Source organism: Musca autumnalis, unplaced genomic scaffold, assembly GCF_047663935.1.
Source record: "Musca autumnalis isolate F117 unplaced genomic scaffold, ASM4766393v1 scaffold_1, whole genome shotgun sequence".
NCBI lineage: Eukaryota > Metazoa > Arthropoda > Insecta > Diptera > Muscidae > Musca > Musca autumnalis.
Genome location: NW_027411644.1, coordinates 332,679,829 through 332,697,812, shown reverse-complemented (window position 1 = coordinate 332,697,812; position 17,984 = coordinate 332,679,829). Strand labels below are relative to the sequence as shown.

At 35.3% G+C, this 17,984-nt stretch overlaps 1 protein-coding gene across 17 annotated transcripts in view; it reads right to left on the bottom strand.

Moving 5' to 3' along the window:
• Positions 1–17,984, bottom strand: part of jus (EB domain-containing julius seizure protein) — a 58,276-nt gene that overhangs the window by 24,622 nt on the left and 15,670 nt on the right. For all 17 annotated transcript variants that reach the window (XR_012409295.1, XR_012409299.1, XR_012409298.1 and 14 more), the window contains 3 exons: positions 5,127–6,502; positions 2,033–2,185; positions 1,809–1,949 (listed from right to left, as the gene is read on the bottom strand). Coding sequence is in view for 9 of the 17 variants with exons in the window: in XM_073963013.1 (XP_073819114.1) it covers positions 1,809–1,949; positions 2,033–2,185; positions 5,127–6,276 (1,444 nt within the window). In the remaining 8 variants the exon portion in view is untranslated. The remainder of the gene's footprint in view (positions 1–1,808; positions 1,950–2,032; positions 2,186–5,126; positions 6,503–17,984) is intronic.

The following is a 17,984-nucleotide window of genomic DNA, read 5'->3' as shown; positions in this document are numbered from 1 at the left end:
CATGTTGAAGTTATTTTATGCAAAAATATGACATTCAAGCCATACGTGCAATCGAAGGCCCAACGAGAACGACCCCAACGAAAATACTCCGATTTTATTGAAATGTTGTCAAAAGGTAGGGTTTGTTGCGTTGATTGTGGAAATTTATAATTTTGAAGGGCGGCGGATCCGGTCGCGGTTATTTGTCCCGGTTCTACTGAACCGATTAACAGAAAATGGGTATATTTTTGAAAGTTTATGGGATACCTAACACATGGCGTTGTTATTTTAAACGGTGCGCATCATGATGTTCTTACGCGGCTTACTTCTTCACATGTGTAATTTGATACTTTTATCACGATATATCAAGAATGGTGACTCCTATTGAAAAGTCATAAAGTTCATTCTTGTAGATAATGTCTAAGCCTACAACTTTTACTTTAGTCGGTTTCTGATAGGTCCTACAAAAATTACCTTTAACCCTGAATAACTTCGTTTGCACACATGGACTATTATTGCTTTCCTGAGCTTTCTGTGACTTCTGAATTCTGTGTAGTTATAGATGTGTCACTATACGTACTAAAACTCTTATTAAAACCAATTAATATCCTCCTGAGGAGGAAATACCTAACAGAAATACAATACAGATTCCGTAATATTTTATTCAAAATATCAGGAATTTGTAAACAGTTTCACACGGGCTCTCGAACCGTATATTTTCTTATCTATGAAAATATTACACACTGTTGATTGTTATCAACAAAGACTACTATTAAAAATATTTGTTTGTTGTTTTCAATAAGTTTCCATGTTTCATATTAACTTTTGCGACTGACTCTATAACTTTTATAATTTAATTGAGCTGAATGATTTAAGGAGTTTTTATTTAAAACTGATATCTAGCGAAGTCCCATGCATCAACCTCTATGCTGATTAGGTTAGATTAATTTTCGATATTTGAAACGTCTATTTATACGTACCGTATTGCAATTTTTCTTGTGTGAATTTATAATGACAGAAACCTTTTCTTCCCAAAGTCGAGTCATTTGTCTCACTTTTCTAAAAATCGATTCTAATTAAAAATCTTACAAATAATGGCCTTCGCCTTAATAAGGTAATTTTTTTAGAGAAAAAAGAAATATAGAATTAATAAATACAGGTCTATTGGATCTATAACGGAGGATAGTATCTGAAATTATTGATTTTCTAAATTTGTTTCGAATTGCATTGGATTGGGTTCCTTTTTATTAGTTAAGTTTACTTGTTTTAGTTTTGTCCATTAAAAAACAAGGCGTATATAATACTTTTTCCGCTTTCTCAAGTTTTTATATACATATATCTTCGGAATACTTCCCATTTTCTTATTTTTTAAGGAATAAATAAGATAATGCAAGAAAAAAATATTTTTTTTCAATAAACATTTTGCATAAATGTTTTTTTTTAAATAAACGATTGGTTTTAGCCACCTGTATACATATGAATGTATATACGTACATATATAGTTACATATGTGTACATAGTTGTGTACTTAGAACAGACCACCACCGACAATGATGACAATTCAATCCGATGTTCTTGTCAATCGAATATTTTGTCTAATGATGCGAATCTTGTCCTGTGGCCTTGGTACACACAAGCAAATTACAAGCAAACACTACAAATAACATTCTACTATAGCCCAGAGTAACCTAACTGAAAGCATCTCGGCCACATTGATCAATGCTCTTCAAAAAGTAAGTGAATTGAGTGTTCGTTATCAACAATCTGCATGGCAATGTGTTCGTACTACTGCAGCAAGTGAGGAAATTTTGGGTTAATAAATTGCTTACCTTTACATTCGACAGAACCGTCTTTCAGCCATATTGGTGTCATATCGAATCGGCATACACAGCGGCCATCTCGACATTCCGTTTGAAAATATTTCACCTCACATTGTTCGTTGAAGAAACACGATTCATTTACTGCCGCCTCTAAAGGTCCAATAAACCAATGACAATATGAGTGAGTGTTGCGAAACTGCAAGTTGCATGCATATTGCATGGAATGTACTCACCCTTTCCACATTTGTCAAAATGATTGGTTACGGGCAAGTCTTCGGTGCATTGGCATGATTTCTTTTTAGTATCACAGATTGAACCGGGAAAACCACATTCCAATGTATTATCACATTTGTCGCCGAATTTCTTTTGGCCACGACTAGCATAATCTGAAAATAGGAATATGAAAATAAAAATAAAATTATTCAAAACGAAATGTATAAATGAATGATGGCCCACATCTTCGAGTACCTCCCCCCACAAAAGTCCAAACAACCTTAAGAAAAGATGCAGACGTATTCGCGTATACATTTGAAACTTTATTTCGGTTGGTGTTCGCAGTACTCATTACAACAGTAAAGTTTTTGAAAAACAACCTCTCTTCAATTTGTCAAATGCTGAGGTTATATTTCTGTAGTTTTTATCTGTCTTTTATTAACTTCGATCTGATAACGGATCTTACCAGAAGGAGTGGATAACGATTTACCATTACATTTCGCCGAAAATTGGACCTGGGTAGGTATGAAGTAGACCTTCAGTTTATAAACAGTAACCCCGGCCTCACACCGAAATCTTCATTTCCGAACTTTTAGAAAAATATAGGGTGAACCCTGTAAACAAATTTGGGAGGATTTTTCCTTTTTACAGATACCTCGAAAAAACACTGATTCGGTTAAAAATTTTATATAAAACCCTCAAAATACGTTAAATCGGTAAGCATCGCAATATAGACGCTATTCCAAAACACTGACCTTTAGCATATTTATTACGTAGACTTCTGGTTCCTTTTTCTTTCCATTCTATCATTACATTCCGATTAAACTGTTTTCCAGTACTTATCAGCAATTGAGGAGATATTCGCTATGGAAACAAAATTTCAAAAATTTCGTTTTTATACCCTCCACCATAAGATGGGGGGTATATTAAGTTTGTCATTCCGTTTGTAACTACTCGAAATAATCATTGTAGACCCCGCAAACTATATATATTCTTGATCAGCGCGCAATTCTACATCGATATAGCCATGTCCGTCCGTCTGTGGAAATTACTCTAGCGTCCGAACGGAAGTAGGTGGTAAAATCTATTATATGTACGTAGGACTTTTGGTATTGAAAGCGGGCTATGTAGGTCCACGTTTTTGTATAGCCCCCATACAAAGTGACGGGTCGTCGTTTTAAGGAATTTTTAATATATTTGTTCCATTTTACCTCCGAATTGGTTGTAATTTGGTATCGTTTGGTCCACGTTTTGGTATAGCCCCCATATAACGCCCCATATATAGTACGCGTCACTTTAAGATAGTTTGAATGTATTAGTCCCATTTGACCACAGAATCGGTTGTAACTTTGTATTTTGTCTATCCAGAGGCTAAGAAACATTTCTACCATAAATTGTTTATGTAGGTCCACGCTTTGATATAGCCCCCATAGGACGATATCTCCCGATTTTCGGCATTTTGAAGGTTTTAGCCTCATTATCACACCGAAATGGCTGAAATTTGGTATTTAGTCTTAGTTGGGGGAATTTGTAGGTATAGGTCCACACCTTGATAAGCCTCCATAGAACGGTACCTCCCGATTTTAGGTATTTTAAAAGTTGTGGCCTCAGTTAGTCCCCCCCCCCCCCCCTTCATAGGACAGTATAGTCCATGTCTTCATATAGCCACCATAGAACGGTACCTAACGATTTTCGGTATTTTAAAGGTCGTGACCTCAATATCCCACCGAAATTTGTGAAATTTGGTATTCAGTGTTAGCTGGGGTTGCAAAATTTTCCACCTGAAATTGTCGGTATAGGTCCATGTCTACATATAGCCCCCATAGGACGGTACCTCCCGATTTTCGGTATATTGAAGGTTGCTGCTCCTCACCCAACGAAATAGCTGATATTTGGCATTAAGTTTTTAATAGGAGTATGAAACATTCTACCCGAAATATGAAATATTCCACCGCCGTAGAAGCGTACTTCCCGATTTTCGGTATTTTGAAGGTTGTGTCATCAATATCCCATCGAAACGGATGAAATTTAATGTATAGTCTCCATTGGTTGTGTAAAACTTTCCAACTGAAAATTTTGGTCGCCACCGAGGATGCACACCCGCCTTGCACACATAAGGTCGTGGGTTCAATTCCCCGGACAGGCAACATCAAAACACTTTTCAACGGTGGCAAAATACCCCTCAGTAATGTTGGCGACATTTCCTGAGTATTTCAGCCATGTAAAACTTCTCTACAAAAGCGGTGTATTAGACACGCCGTTCGGACTCGGCGATAAACTGTAGGTCCCATATCATTGAGCTAATATGAATCGGGGTGCACTCATTGATATGAGAGAAGTCTCCCTTGTCCCTTATGGGATGTTTGTGGAACAATTATATATAACTGAAATTTTCCGGTACTGTTTCATGTTTTTATATAGCCCCCATAGAAAGGTCCCTACCAATTTTCGGTATTTTGAAAGTTTTAGCTACATTATTCAATGGGTATAACTGAATATAATATTTAGTCTTCGCTGGAGTTACGAAACTTTCTCGGTACAGGTCAACGTTTTATATAGCCTCCATAGAACGGTGCTCCCTATGTTGTTAACTATCAAAATCCAGAATATCCAGGTTTAGGTCTAGTTCGGTATTGCCCAATTTTATGTATTTCGCTCAATTCGGAAAATTGTAAATATTGGTTCATGTTTTGGAAGGAACAAAAATGTCGCCCCATATGAGCTGTTTTGAAGGGAGTATTATCAGTTGAGATATATGTACTACTTCAACAATAAAAGGAAGAGTTTAGTATTTTCATAAACGAAATTAAACTAATTGTTCCTATTCATTTCAATACAGTTCGTGGTGGAGGGTATAAAAAGTTCGGCCCGGCCGAACTTAACGCTTTTCTTACTTGTTTTCTATATCTCTAGTATTTGACCACTTTTGAAAAAATGGGATGGCCACCTAATCGAACCGCCTTTACATCATTGTAAAGGTCAGATATTGTACATTGAATGCCAGGCTTAGCGTTTAAGCCAAAAACCAACTTATAATACGTGGGCAGGGTATAAGTGGTGTGGGGTATAGCAACTGAAAATGTCAGGACAAATTTTTACTATAAACACACTTACCAAATTCAGTTGTTGTTTCTCCAATGACGATTCCATTTGGCGAAAAAAAATTATCGCCTTCATCTGCCATAACCTGCTGCGGCAGCATAATTGCCGCCACCGCACCGTATAGCAGCAGGTACGTAAGGACGCTTCTTTTGCTACAGGTTTTCGTGGCGGTGGTGATGGTGGTGGTAGTGAGCGGTAAACGTGATTGGAACCCATTTTTAAAACAAATGCGTTTCAATATGGCCATAAACGATTGTGAGGTACGCATAATTTTCGCTATTCTATTGTAATTCGTGACACGAAAAATTGAACGTCTGTTCCAAATACCACCACCATTACCACAAACAGAATTTCCGGTCGAGGGCATTAATAATGCTAACCAGAACAGCAATAAGGCAATCTGCTCAAATAGTCGGGAAAATATAACAGACGGGAGGGGCAGTGCACACCAGTTGAAGATTTCCAAAAGATTCGAACAAACATTCAACTTGTTGTTGGGCATGGGTAGTTTAGTGGCTATGGCTTTCGGACGCTTTATGCTTTCGTTGTTAGGAGAGTTGTTTGTTTGATTGAAGTCGTCGTTCTTGTTGCCGTGTTGTTGCTGTTGTTTCTTTTGACGTGTTGTGATGTTAAGTTGTTGCTTTTGATTTTGTATAATAACGGCGTCTATTCCATGACTTCCGCCCCCACCCGTATCCCCGCTAGTCTGTCGCCACGCTATGGTGCCACAACTACCGCAATCCATTAACGATGTAATTTCGTCTGCTTTGGCTGATGGAGTTGCGATTGGTTGGTTAATAATCTCAAGTTTCATTCTTGCCGCATGACTCCCCAATATTGCCTCATCGATGTTGCTACTGTGATGATGTTGCTGTTCTTGTTGCTTTCCTTCTAAGTGTAACTGCTTAAATCTATTTTCCTTGCTGCTGATGGAAGTCGTGTTGATTTGCTTGCTACTCACACCACTTTCTGTGCTATAGAAGTGGTGTAGGTGATGGTGCGGGCATAGCTTTTGCTGCTCGGACAAACACACGATGTGGGCATTGTCGCTAATATCATTGGGATATTGTTTATCGCGATACCTTCGCAATTGTACAGCACCAGGGGAGCTTCCGCCGATGGAGGCTCCTTGGCGGGGCTTTAAAGCCCCATTGAATTTCATATTCTTTCCTCGTCGTGTTCCTCATCCATGCTGTTGGTCGTGTGATCGTATGGTTCTCAGATATTTGTCGTCCTGCTGAGTCCGTGAATGTTGAAAATGTTGTTGCTGTTATCCTTTAGAGTTAAGTGCAAGCGGCAATGATAAATGTTAACCACTTATCTGTGTGCGTTATATGTACTTGTTAGCCTCTCTTGTATTGTAAGAATTTTAATTCCGTTTTGCCGACCTATAATAAAAGAAATATACACAAATATTTTAGACATTTTTACATAACAATTAATTTCTGACAATTAAAACTGCTACATTTGAGGCTATTGCCCATCAGTCAAATTATATTTTTCACACTTTAAATGAATGACGGAAGCTTGTACGGTTTGCAGGAACAACTTAAACAACTGAAACATGAGCTCTGTACAGTAAATAAAACAGAAGCAAATTAGATTATGCACTCAGGAGCAATTCACACCCGATGTAGTAACTATAGTGAAAATGACATCATAATCGTCATATTCATTTGACGGAATATCACATTAAAAAGTCAGTGGGAAAAAGTCAATGTTTGTGGTTGTTCTTAAATACAATACATACATAGACAGATGGGATATATGTATGAATTTATATGTATGTAGTTGTTATTATGTATGCATGTTTGCAGGTTCTGGAACAGACCATTTGTTAGTTCATTGTGGCATACAAGCCGAAAGTGGAATTTTATTAAAATATTTCCAATTCCTTTTTTTTCTTTAAGCGGGCCATAGACTATCAAATTGGCTTGTCCATCCGATGAACTCCTTCTGTACGTGTGTGCTTGATAAGTGTGTAGCAAAACATTCAATCAGTCTTCAATCTGCAACCAAAATCTTCAAATTGTCCTTTAAAAAACGAATGAACTTAAATTTTTTTATTTCTTTCCAAACACATGCTTTGTTCCAGAACCTGCAAGAAGCTACTATTTTTTACTACGATAGCATTTCTCCCTTTATGTTATCGGAAAAAATAGTAAAAATTAGTAGATTCTTGCAGTTCTGGAACAGACCAACAATGTTTTCTTTTTTCAAAATTTCTTTTTGACAATTTTGAAAATAAACCCTATTCATCGGATTGATTGGGTTTCATTTTGAAAATCAAAACTATTTTGATTTTCCTCAATCCATAAAATACACACATATGCTTTGTTCCAGAACCTGCAAGAAGCTACTATTTTTTACTACGATAACATTTTTTCCTTTATGTTATCGGAAAAAATAGTAAAAATTAGTAGATTCTTGCAGTTCAGGAACACACCAATACATTCTCATATTTTGAAAAATGTACACATACTACTACAAATGTTGACATCAAAATTTGATAGTGTATGGGGCGCTTTAAATACACCCATATAACAATAATTGTTAGTCCATGAAATTCACGAGATTATTAGATGTTATTTACAGGGTGAACCATTTTTTTATCATTTGAAAGAACATTCTTTGGCATTTATTATTTTGAGTTTACGTCTACCAAATGTTAGCTGCGTCTATGTCTTAGACAGTCTGTCCGTAGAGTCCAAATTTCGCTGAATCATTCGAACATTTCGACTGGTAACTGACGAATGACACGTGTGATGTTTTTCCCCAAGGCCTGAATCGAAGCGGGGTTGTCCGAATACATTTTAGACTTTACATATTCCCGCAGGAAAAAGTCTAACGGTGTAATATCACACGATCTTGGCGGCCAATCGAACGTGTGTTCTCTTAATAAATGCATTGATTGATGCCATGTTGGGAAGTAGCGTCGTCTTGTTGAAACAAAATGTTGCCGAGATCACGAGCTTCATTTTTAAGCATCAAATATTCGGTTATCATGATCGCCATTGAAGGTTACGTTCTCACCGACATTATTTTTGAAGAAATGTGGGCCGATGATTCTACCAGCGGACAAACCACATGAAACCGTTGTTTTTCGGGATGAAAAAGTACCTCTTTGAAGTAATCATATGATAAAGAAAAAAAAAACAACTTTGATATATTTTAGAATGTAATATGTATTTGTGATTCGCTGCTTGAAAAAAAGCTAAAGTTTTACTCAATCTTATGAAATCGAAAACAAGATGAAATATCAAACTTGGAGACATGCTATACTTCTAATGGGTATTAATGGTTAAAGGTGATGTTGGTGGTCAAACAAAATAGCCGTTTTCGCAGAAGTGTAGTATTAATTAGGACAACAAATATGTGCATTCAAATTTCAAGTGGCTTTTCAGAGAGAAATATGCGAACACATGCACGTCACATGTCATCTATTTTACCAAAAAATAATATGCCAATAAACAGGACGTATACTGTCCTGTCAGATTTACTTTATGCACACTTTGCTTTAATGCGATGTAACATTAAGATAGACACATATTCCTTTTTCTCTAGGTGCCTTCTTCAGCTGTCCTGGCACTAGGCCAAGTGACGTATATGAACATACATCCTTTTCGTATACAAGTCGCCACTCATCGTTGAACGTGCTACATTTTACATGTGCATAATCAAATACATGCATATGTACGTATGTGTGTTGTAGTTTGTATGCAGGCAGGCTTTGTATACGCGTACAGACCCAAAATTAACCGATTATTTTTGGTTAATGTTCTTAAAATAACTGTAAATAAATTTGAAGTTTGTGTCAGAAAGTAAATCGACAAATTTTGCATTTTTGTAATATTGTTGTTTGATATTGTTTTTCATGTGCGAGCATAAATTGGTAGCACTGTGCTCATACAAATACATACATATATTCTTATCAAAGAGAATTACTATGATGGACTATATTTGTTCACTCCTTCGGGTAACTCCCAAACAAAATTTCGGATAAATTCACTTTAATGCCTGCTCTCGGATTACATTGATTTTTGTTGAAGCAACTTGCAGCACGAAAAATCTCGAACTGATTTGGTCCAAAATTTGTAAAAATTTAGTTTCAGTTCGAAGATGGGCCGGTTCCCAACTACCGGTACTTCCCCCCCAATATATTAAAAAATTCACTAAAATGATATGCACGATATCTTTTGAACTGGGCAATCATTTTGGACCAAACTTTGGATCTCCTAAAATTTTGTTCAAATTTAATTTAACTTCTAAAATTACCCACATCATTCCTCTCCTTAGGGTACCTCCCTCGCAAAAGTTCAACATTTGCGTCTAAGTGCAGTTTAGGGTCTGTTCGAATATCCTTTGGAAACGTATGCCGATGCAGCTCGTTGTGGTCCTGTTTACAGCGATATTATGTTTTCCGTGGACAAGTCAATGCGTCCTGGCATACTGGTCCAAACTGGGAGCGATATCTAACGAAAACATATGATTCCCAAATTAAGATCCACTTCCATAATGGACTATGTCGGCCCATTGCTTTAAGTACCTTCTCCGCAACACTTTTGAGCTTTAATCCTAATCCACATTTTCAAATCCAATCTATAATTTAATTTAATCTATAACTTAAAAAAAAACCCCATAAGTTTTTTTTTGGAAAAAAGTGTTTCAATTTACACAGTCTGAGGGCATATCTCTGTCGGCAAAGCCGACTGATACTTTTTTACTTCTTATGAAAGACTTTAAAAAATTTAAACCTAATATTCCCAAGGAGAAAGTCCATATTTACATTCGCCAATTTTCCTTCCGCAATTGCCAGTTTGTCGGTGAGAGAGGGTGTTGAGAGACTAAAGTCTTGTTTTCAAAACATTGAAAATAGTGTCAATTACGAAACATATAAAAGGAATTGCCTGAAAATACGAAGTGGAGGAATAGGATAACGTGTAACGATGCCTTCTCCTAAATATAAAAAATGCTTAACTTTCAGTTCATCATCAGTTTCATTCACCTGTCCTTGTTCCATCCACCTTGTTATAATAAAGGTCTGCTCATTATAATGTATACATTCACAGGACATTACATCAAGTAGACCGAAAATTATGTATGTATGTCAAATGGCAATGGTTTTCTGTAATGGCAACCAATTTATTCCGGGAGATTTTTTTTTAATTTTTTGGGGGTTGAAATTTTTTCTTCAATGGCTTTATGAAAGTGACTTGTAAAATAACAATGAATTTCCCTAAAAAACGTACATACATACATATCGTCACCATAAATGCCCGAAACCGTAACCCACAAAATCAAAACTTTACAGGAGAATCAAAAAAACGCTATAAAATGAAAAATTGTTTCATGGAATATAATTCTTATGAGAGCGAGTATTCGGGATATTATCAATTCTATACGAATGGGAGTAATAAATAAAACCAAAACAGCGGAAACGCTTGGTTTTGGGATTCGTCATTAGAACAAAAAAACTGCAATATTATCCCATTTTCCGAAATGCCATTTCTTGAACAGGATCGTTGTTTTTGAACGTAGAAGCTTGAAATTTTGCCAGAGCATGTATTTTAACTTTATGTATCAGATCCCATGAAAAAACGAATTTCAATTTGCGTGTGGGATTCGTCTTCGGGCATTTTTGGTGACGATATGTGCATATGTATGCAGTTATGTACAATAAAGGCAATAATGTTTACATTAGATAGTTTTACCGGGTCAACCTCCTTTATTTGCATTAACTTGACGTATACACTAAATCTAGTTATGCTGTTAGATTAATTTTGTAAAAAAAGTTCTCGCGCTGAAAACTATTTATGGTAGAAAGTACTCATACCTGATGAGTGGAATTTCAATATCCTATGCCCCGTACATAAAAAGGCGATAAGACTGCATATTCCAAGTATAGACTTCGAAGTCTGCTCCCCATCGCTTATAAACTAATATCCAGCGTATTATGTGAACGATTAAAGTCAATGGTCAATAAGTTAATTGGACCATACCAATGCGACTTTAGACCTGGCAAGTCCACCATCGACCAAATCTTCACCATGCGCAAATTTTGGAAAACCATCAAAGGTATTTATAGCAATATCTGAGCAAACAAGGTTTCAAACAAAGAAATAGTCTATCGTGCATTCTCTTCAATATCCTGTTGGAGAAAATCATGTTGAGGCAAACAGAAATGGTACAACATACAACAACAACTATATGCTACTCTCTTATGGCGACGATGAATACATTTGCAAGAGTAGAAGAAGAATCTGCTAAAATTGTGGAAGTTTACACATACAATTTTGAGGTAGTTAAAGAATTCTTTACCTCGGAACCGCCGTAAATAGAACAAACAACATCACTTCTGAAATAAGAGACGAATAATAGTGCTACTTTGAAATATGCAGGCAGTTTAGAGGCAAATCGACCTCTCGTAAAACAAAAATCGCAATCTGCAAAACACTGATACTACCTGTGCTAATGTATGGCTCCGTAGCATGGCTACTTGCGCAAGCAGATAAGGCAGTACTTGGTGTGTTCGAGAGAAAAATTCCAATATAAATTAATTTGTGAACATTTCCATTTGTGTCTTAATAAACCGCATTTATAGAGAAGTATTCCTTACAGGGAAGTCCGATGTAGGGAAGGTTCAAAAACATATTTAAATAAAAATACTACATATACATACATATGTTCCCACAACATCCCCGAAGGGACTAGGGAGACTTCCCTCATATCAATGAGTGCACGCCGATTCATATTGGCTCAATGATATGGGACCTACTTTTTATTGCCGAGTCCGAACGGCGTGTCTTACGACACCACTTGTAGAGAAGTTTTTCATGGCTTTTCAGGAAATGTCGCCAGCATTACTGAGGGGGAATTTTGCCACCGTTGAAAATTTGATGTTGCTTGGCCTGGGATTCGAACCGCAGACCTTCTGAGTGCAAGGCGGACGTGCTAACCATTGCACCACGGTGGCCCCCAAAAATACTAATAACTTTTAAAATGTGCAGGCATAAAACTGTTTAATGCTTTAAACATGTTTAAATAGCGGATATATCCTACGCCGCTTACTTTCCTGACAGTGTGAAACAGATACTACATAAATTGTATATAATCCAAAAAAAGCTACCTAACTTTCAACCTGAACAATTATACTTTCGCATTCGGAATATTTGACACATCATTCATAAGGACTGAAATGGAATAAAATGAATCGATTTTCGCATTTCAATTCATTTCATTGTAAAAGACAAATCACCGAGCGTGAAATAGAGTACTTGTCCTTTGACTTTCTGTTCAGCTTACAAATGGAAACACGTAATCCGTAAGATTTGCCATTGATTAGTGTGGTATGTGACGCTTAGAAACCGCTATTATGGCAGCAAGGAAACTGCTTGGTAAACACACAGCCATACAACCAAACAGCTAGGGGAATACACTGTTATTCTTTAACATTTGCGATGTTATGGTTACGCTACAGACGAGCAATGCGATGGTGTTTCTTAGTTTTGAGACCAACTGAGGCGAATTGCATAGTATAATTTTGGCTACAACACGGCATATAGCGTGGCAAAGTACGATTCGGCAAAAATAAAAAAAAAACAAACGACGACAATACCAAACAAATAAACAAACAATAAAACAAATATGGAGTTGATCATTGATGTGGAGTGTATGGAATAGACGCTATGTTGGTTTGAAATGCCCTTCGCCCGGTAACAAAAAACGCCTGCGGCATTCTAACAGGCGTTGTTGTCAATGACGCCAATAAAAAATGTTTCCTACCTTTAATGGGAAGCGAATCGAGCATTGTAATATGTAATTAATTTAAAATATAATTTTGAAAACAAAAATAATTTTCTTCTTCTTTGTTAATTTATAATTACGTGTCAAACATTTCTGCCGCTGAAATTGCCAAAACAATCCCCCGACTCTGATGCTTTTCTATGTATTTTATGAATGCAGATAATTAACTTTGTTTCCAGACAATGTTGAACAATGTATTGCTACCATGTCCACCCTTCAACTAGTGACTGGCAAATTGCGTAGAACGTAGAAAGGAAGAGAATCCCCTGACTCATTAACTAACCATTTGGGATATAAAAAGTGGAACCAAAAGGAGAATATAATTATTTTTTAATTAATTTGAAAGGCAGCAGTAATTTGAAAAGGGGAGAAGTGTGGATTAGTGTGTTCATCACATGTCTTTAATATGCACCACTAGGGAAATATGCTACTCAAATGCGGAAAACAAAGACGGGCCAGTGTCATCGGGTCATCGTACACCCATCCTATTTTATAATTAATTAACTCTTTATTTCATGCGAAAAGTTCGCTTTGTTTAAGCATTAATATAAAACCATACATATGTATATATGTATGTATATCACATGTTCATTGTTGGCGAATAGTGGACATACCCATGAATTACACCATTTAAAGTGAAGTGCGACACTTTATACACTGCCTTGACAGTGTTACACTTATCTCAAAATGCAACATATTCCGTAAACATATCTCAATTGGTTCATTCGTATGTCCCATACAGGTTGGACTACCTGTCCCTGTGGGTTCATTAATAACATAATAGTCTTGTTCTTAAGCGAAACGGAATTAAAAAATATCCTTTAAAAAAATGGTGAACTGTCAAATCAAAACATAAATTTTGGCTAAAAAGTGATAGTTTTTTCGCCATAAATTTTTCCAATTTTTTAAGTCTCTCGCTTATGGACAAGCTTTTTATGTGTATAATAATATTGTGAACCCGAAAGGGAATTTTCGTGATGAGTTATGGCGTGATGATTTTGCTTTATTGTTCTCCTATTATGCTTCAGAAAAGAGCATTCTATCTCCGTTTGGCGTTATTGTAGCTTAGTTTTGAGTTTACATGACTCGAAATCGAAAGCTGAATCTTTTTGATCCTTCTAACTCAAATCCTTCCATGTGCTTTATATCGTTTCTTCCTTGAATCGTAGTAAAAATACCACAAGGTGAGATTTTTCAACATTCAACTATTGTTTAAAATATTCATTAGAAGATTTTAGCCATGGTTCTCAACAACAACTAATCGAATCGATAGTTCTCATCTTTTTTGAGTTTTACTCGGTCCTTGCTAGGAAAAAAGCCCATGTTTTGATTTTCTGCATATTCGGCATTGTTACGTATCAGTAGTGCGATTCTGTAACTAGTTAACGACAGAATTACCGATAATTATGGACCCCATCGATACCGCAAGTGTGGTCAACGTTTATTCCAACTATTCATTCATAATTTAGCATTTTAATTCTACCGATTTTTGTCGGTAACGGCAAAAAAACTTACAGAATTCAGGACTTCGTTATGTAGACATACGGAGGAGAGATCAGTAGTGCGATTCTCTTTTCTGCAATTAACGACGTTTTCCGTAAGTTAGCGAGGAATAAAAAGTAAGTCCTAAAGTTCTACCGATAGCAAGAGTGGTGTAAACTTTTATTTGAACTTTTCATCACAAAATAAGTTAGAGAATCGCACTACTGGTTATCTAAATTTTTAAACCGGATGTTCCGATATTAACCCGGATTTTGAACCGGTTTTAGGTAACATATTAAGCTTATATCTATACCATTAGAAAGCTTATGAATTGTCAAACACATGAAATTATTTCGCTGATAAAAACATTCCTGTGTGCGATTGTTTAACACATTTTTTGAGTTACCGACAAAAATCTGTAAAATTAAAATGCATATAATATAGAATTTCTGTAATATATTTTTCGATGAGTTAGCAACGAGTAAAAAGTAGTCGTAAAGTTCTACCGATAGCAGTGTGTTGTCAACTTTTAATTGAACTTTTATTATTATTATTTATTATTTATTTATTTCATTTCGTAACAAAGCCAATAAATAGGCCGTTAAAGTTACACAAAACATTCATTCATAATTTTGCGTTTTAATTTTAACGATTTTTGTCGGTAACTCAAAAAATGATTTTGAGAATAGCACTACTGGTCCTTTGTCTTTAAAAATTCAATTTATGAAATCCACATTTTTTAAGCAGCACTGTACATATCTCCGGACCTAATTTCGCTATCAGGCATTCTCATAATTAAGCTGTGTACTTTTCAAACAGCAGAACATATATCTAATAAGGAATATGCAACAAACATTTTAATCAATATCTACTACAACAAATTTACTGCTCTCGTATAATCCTAGGAATTTTTGTCATGTTTTCTAGATTTAGTTTCGTAGTTTCCTTGGGCCTATTTAATTTGCATACAGCACTCACAACAATGCGTTACAATGTGTTGCAAATGCACCCACCACTTTTCTAAACCTTCGCACACGCACACATCAAAGCTGCAGAGACCCTCTTGAAATGTCCCCTTTGATTTGGAAAAGAACGAAGAGATGGTTTTATTTTTAGAAGGCAGTCGGCATGAACATTGAGGTGTCTCGAACTTCATGGATTAATTTCAAAATGCATAATGTCCCATGATATTGTGTTGGGGCTCTTTAATTTATTATTTATTACAACAAAGGTTGACATTTAACACCAATACCTAAATTCGCCCGTACACCACATTATTTTTTCACCATAAAAGTAGAACACATGTACACATTATTTAACTACCGAAATACGTCGAGCGTACAAAAACGAAAGATGAACATTTTCAACTTTGACAGAACGTATTATTTTTATAAGTGATTATTTTTCTACACGGCGTCTGGTGTTATGTACAGTTGTAATATTTACACGTTTGAATTTCTATGAAGCTGAAACCTATAGTAGCTTAATTAATGTGCTAGCTTGACCAAATCATCCATCAGTTATATAAATAGGAAGAAATAATGAATCCTTTTGATAGAATCTACAAATAGAAAATCCATGACACTGATATTGATTTGATAAGCTATGAATTTTGAAACAACAATGAGCGTTCGCAAATCCGAAGAGCCCGAAATCACAAACGGATCTAATTTCTGAGATACTATATTTGTTTACTTTTTGTATTGTGTTTACCTTCTTTCTCCCTGAAATTCATGTGAGTTAAAACTTATGTTGACCGGAACGCAATATATCCGTTAAGTAAATCCAAAATATAACAAAAGAATACTCATAATAATTGGGGTAAGTAACATAATTTTATATAAGGAGTCGAATTGAATTTAAGAACTCTTTACAAACAATAAATTGCAATGTGTCATTTCGTTAATTGGTGACACCCTAATAATCACGTTATTAAGTGAAATATATACATACATTCACACACATTATCACATTATGCCTTTTATAGCCTACTTGTAAAATGTGAAGACAACTGGACCATTTTCTTCTTCTTCTTTTTCGTCAACAATTTTTATATGCACTCATAATGTGCCAAAAGTGAAATAAAAACGAATGTTGGGTTATAATATAAGAATTTTGAAATCGTTTAGATTAGAGATCGTAGTACTTACTAGTGGTACATAGGATTGACTAACAATCCATGGGGAAGGAGCTAGTTGACAGAAAATATTGTTTTATATACGATATATCATTTTTTTTGTTTGTTTTTTGCCTATCATGTTTGTTCCAGAAACGGCAAGAATCTAAAAAGTTTTACTATGATAGCAATTTTTCCTTCATGATGTCGAACAAATAATAGATTCTTGCTGTTCTGGGTCACGCCAAATTTCAATAATTAATGAAATTTGTCACTAAGTGACAGTGTTGTCGGCTTTAAATGGTAATTTTAATTGGTGTTTAAATTTATTTTTTCGGTTACCAAAAAATGGCTTACAGAATATATGTATATGTAAAATACTTATGTATGTAAATAATCAAAAATGTCAAAGAAAGTTTTTACCAGTTTTTGGATTCCATCAAAGGAGTACGCATAAATAGGTTCATGAATAAAAACAAATTTTTTCGACTAAATCATTTTCAGCCAGACAATTTGACACTGCTGTGTTACTTTAAGTGATGTTATGAAGGTATGAGAGAAGTCTCCTTTGTCCCGCCTGGGATGTTTGTGGAATAATTATTATATTACTTTAAGATAACTTATGTGTATTTATTTTGCAGTATTCATGTTTGTATTATGGGTTTTCCACGAGTACAATAACAATTTTAGACAAAATATGTCTGGATACATTTTGAATGTTCGATGTCCGTTGTCCGATATAGTGCTTCACTGCTTATAAGTAAAACACAAATAAATATTTCCTCGACAAACTGTTCCACTACACACACATATGTACTTATACATTTAGCTAGTGTTATATTTTTCTGTTTCACTCCATTGTTGAATGAATAAAATATGAAATTTCATTGCAAATATTCAGCGGGACCATGAATGCCAGCCACACTGAATACAACCGCTGCTGTATGAGTTGACAAACAGAATTATGGAACCTCACGGGTCACGACTGTGTATTGCTGCAGTCACTACCTGAATAATTTACTTGGATTCCTTTTATACCAAAGGATGTAGTAAAAGCAAATTAATGCTCAAAAAGGATGAACATTTTTGTTGTTGTATGGAAATGAATATAAAAATAGAAAGATTTAAATTATATATTCAGTTATGTAATTAACTGGAAATACTACATTATGGTAAACTTTAAAAAAAGGAAACGTATCTAATTGCCAAATTAAAGTAAGTACTTAAATCAGGTTTTTGAAAAAAAGTGTAATATTGTAAAGCTTTAAAATAAAACTTTAATTTCGTTACAAAATTTTTTTGTACTTTTCGTTAAGTACGTCGGATTTCTTAACATAAAATAAACGAAGTGTACAAACAATTTGTAATGAAGTCAAATCACGACTTGGTAAAAAACTGACTTGAGCCCTAATTAATTGCAATTACAATGAATTAATTAATTGTATTTTTAATAAAATTCACGACATTGT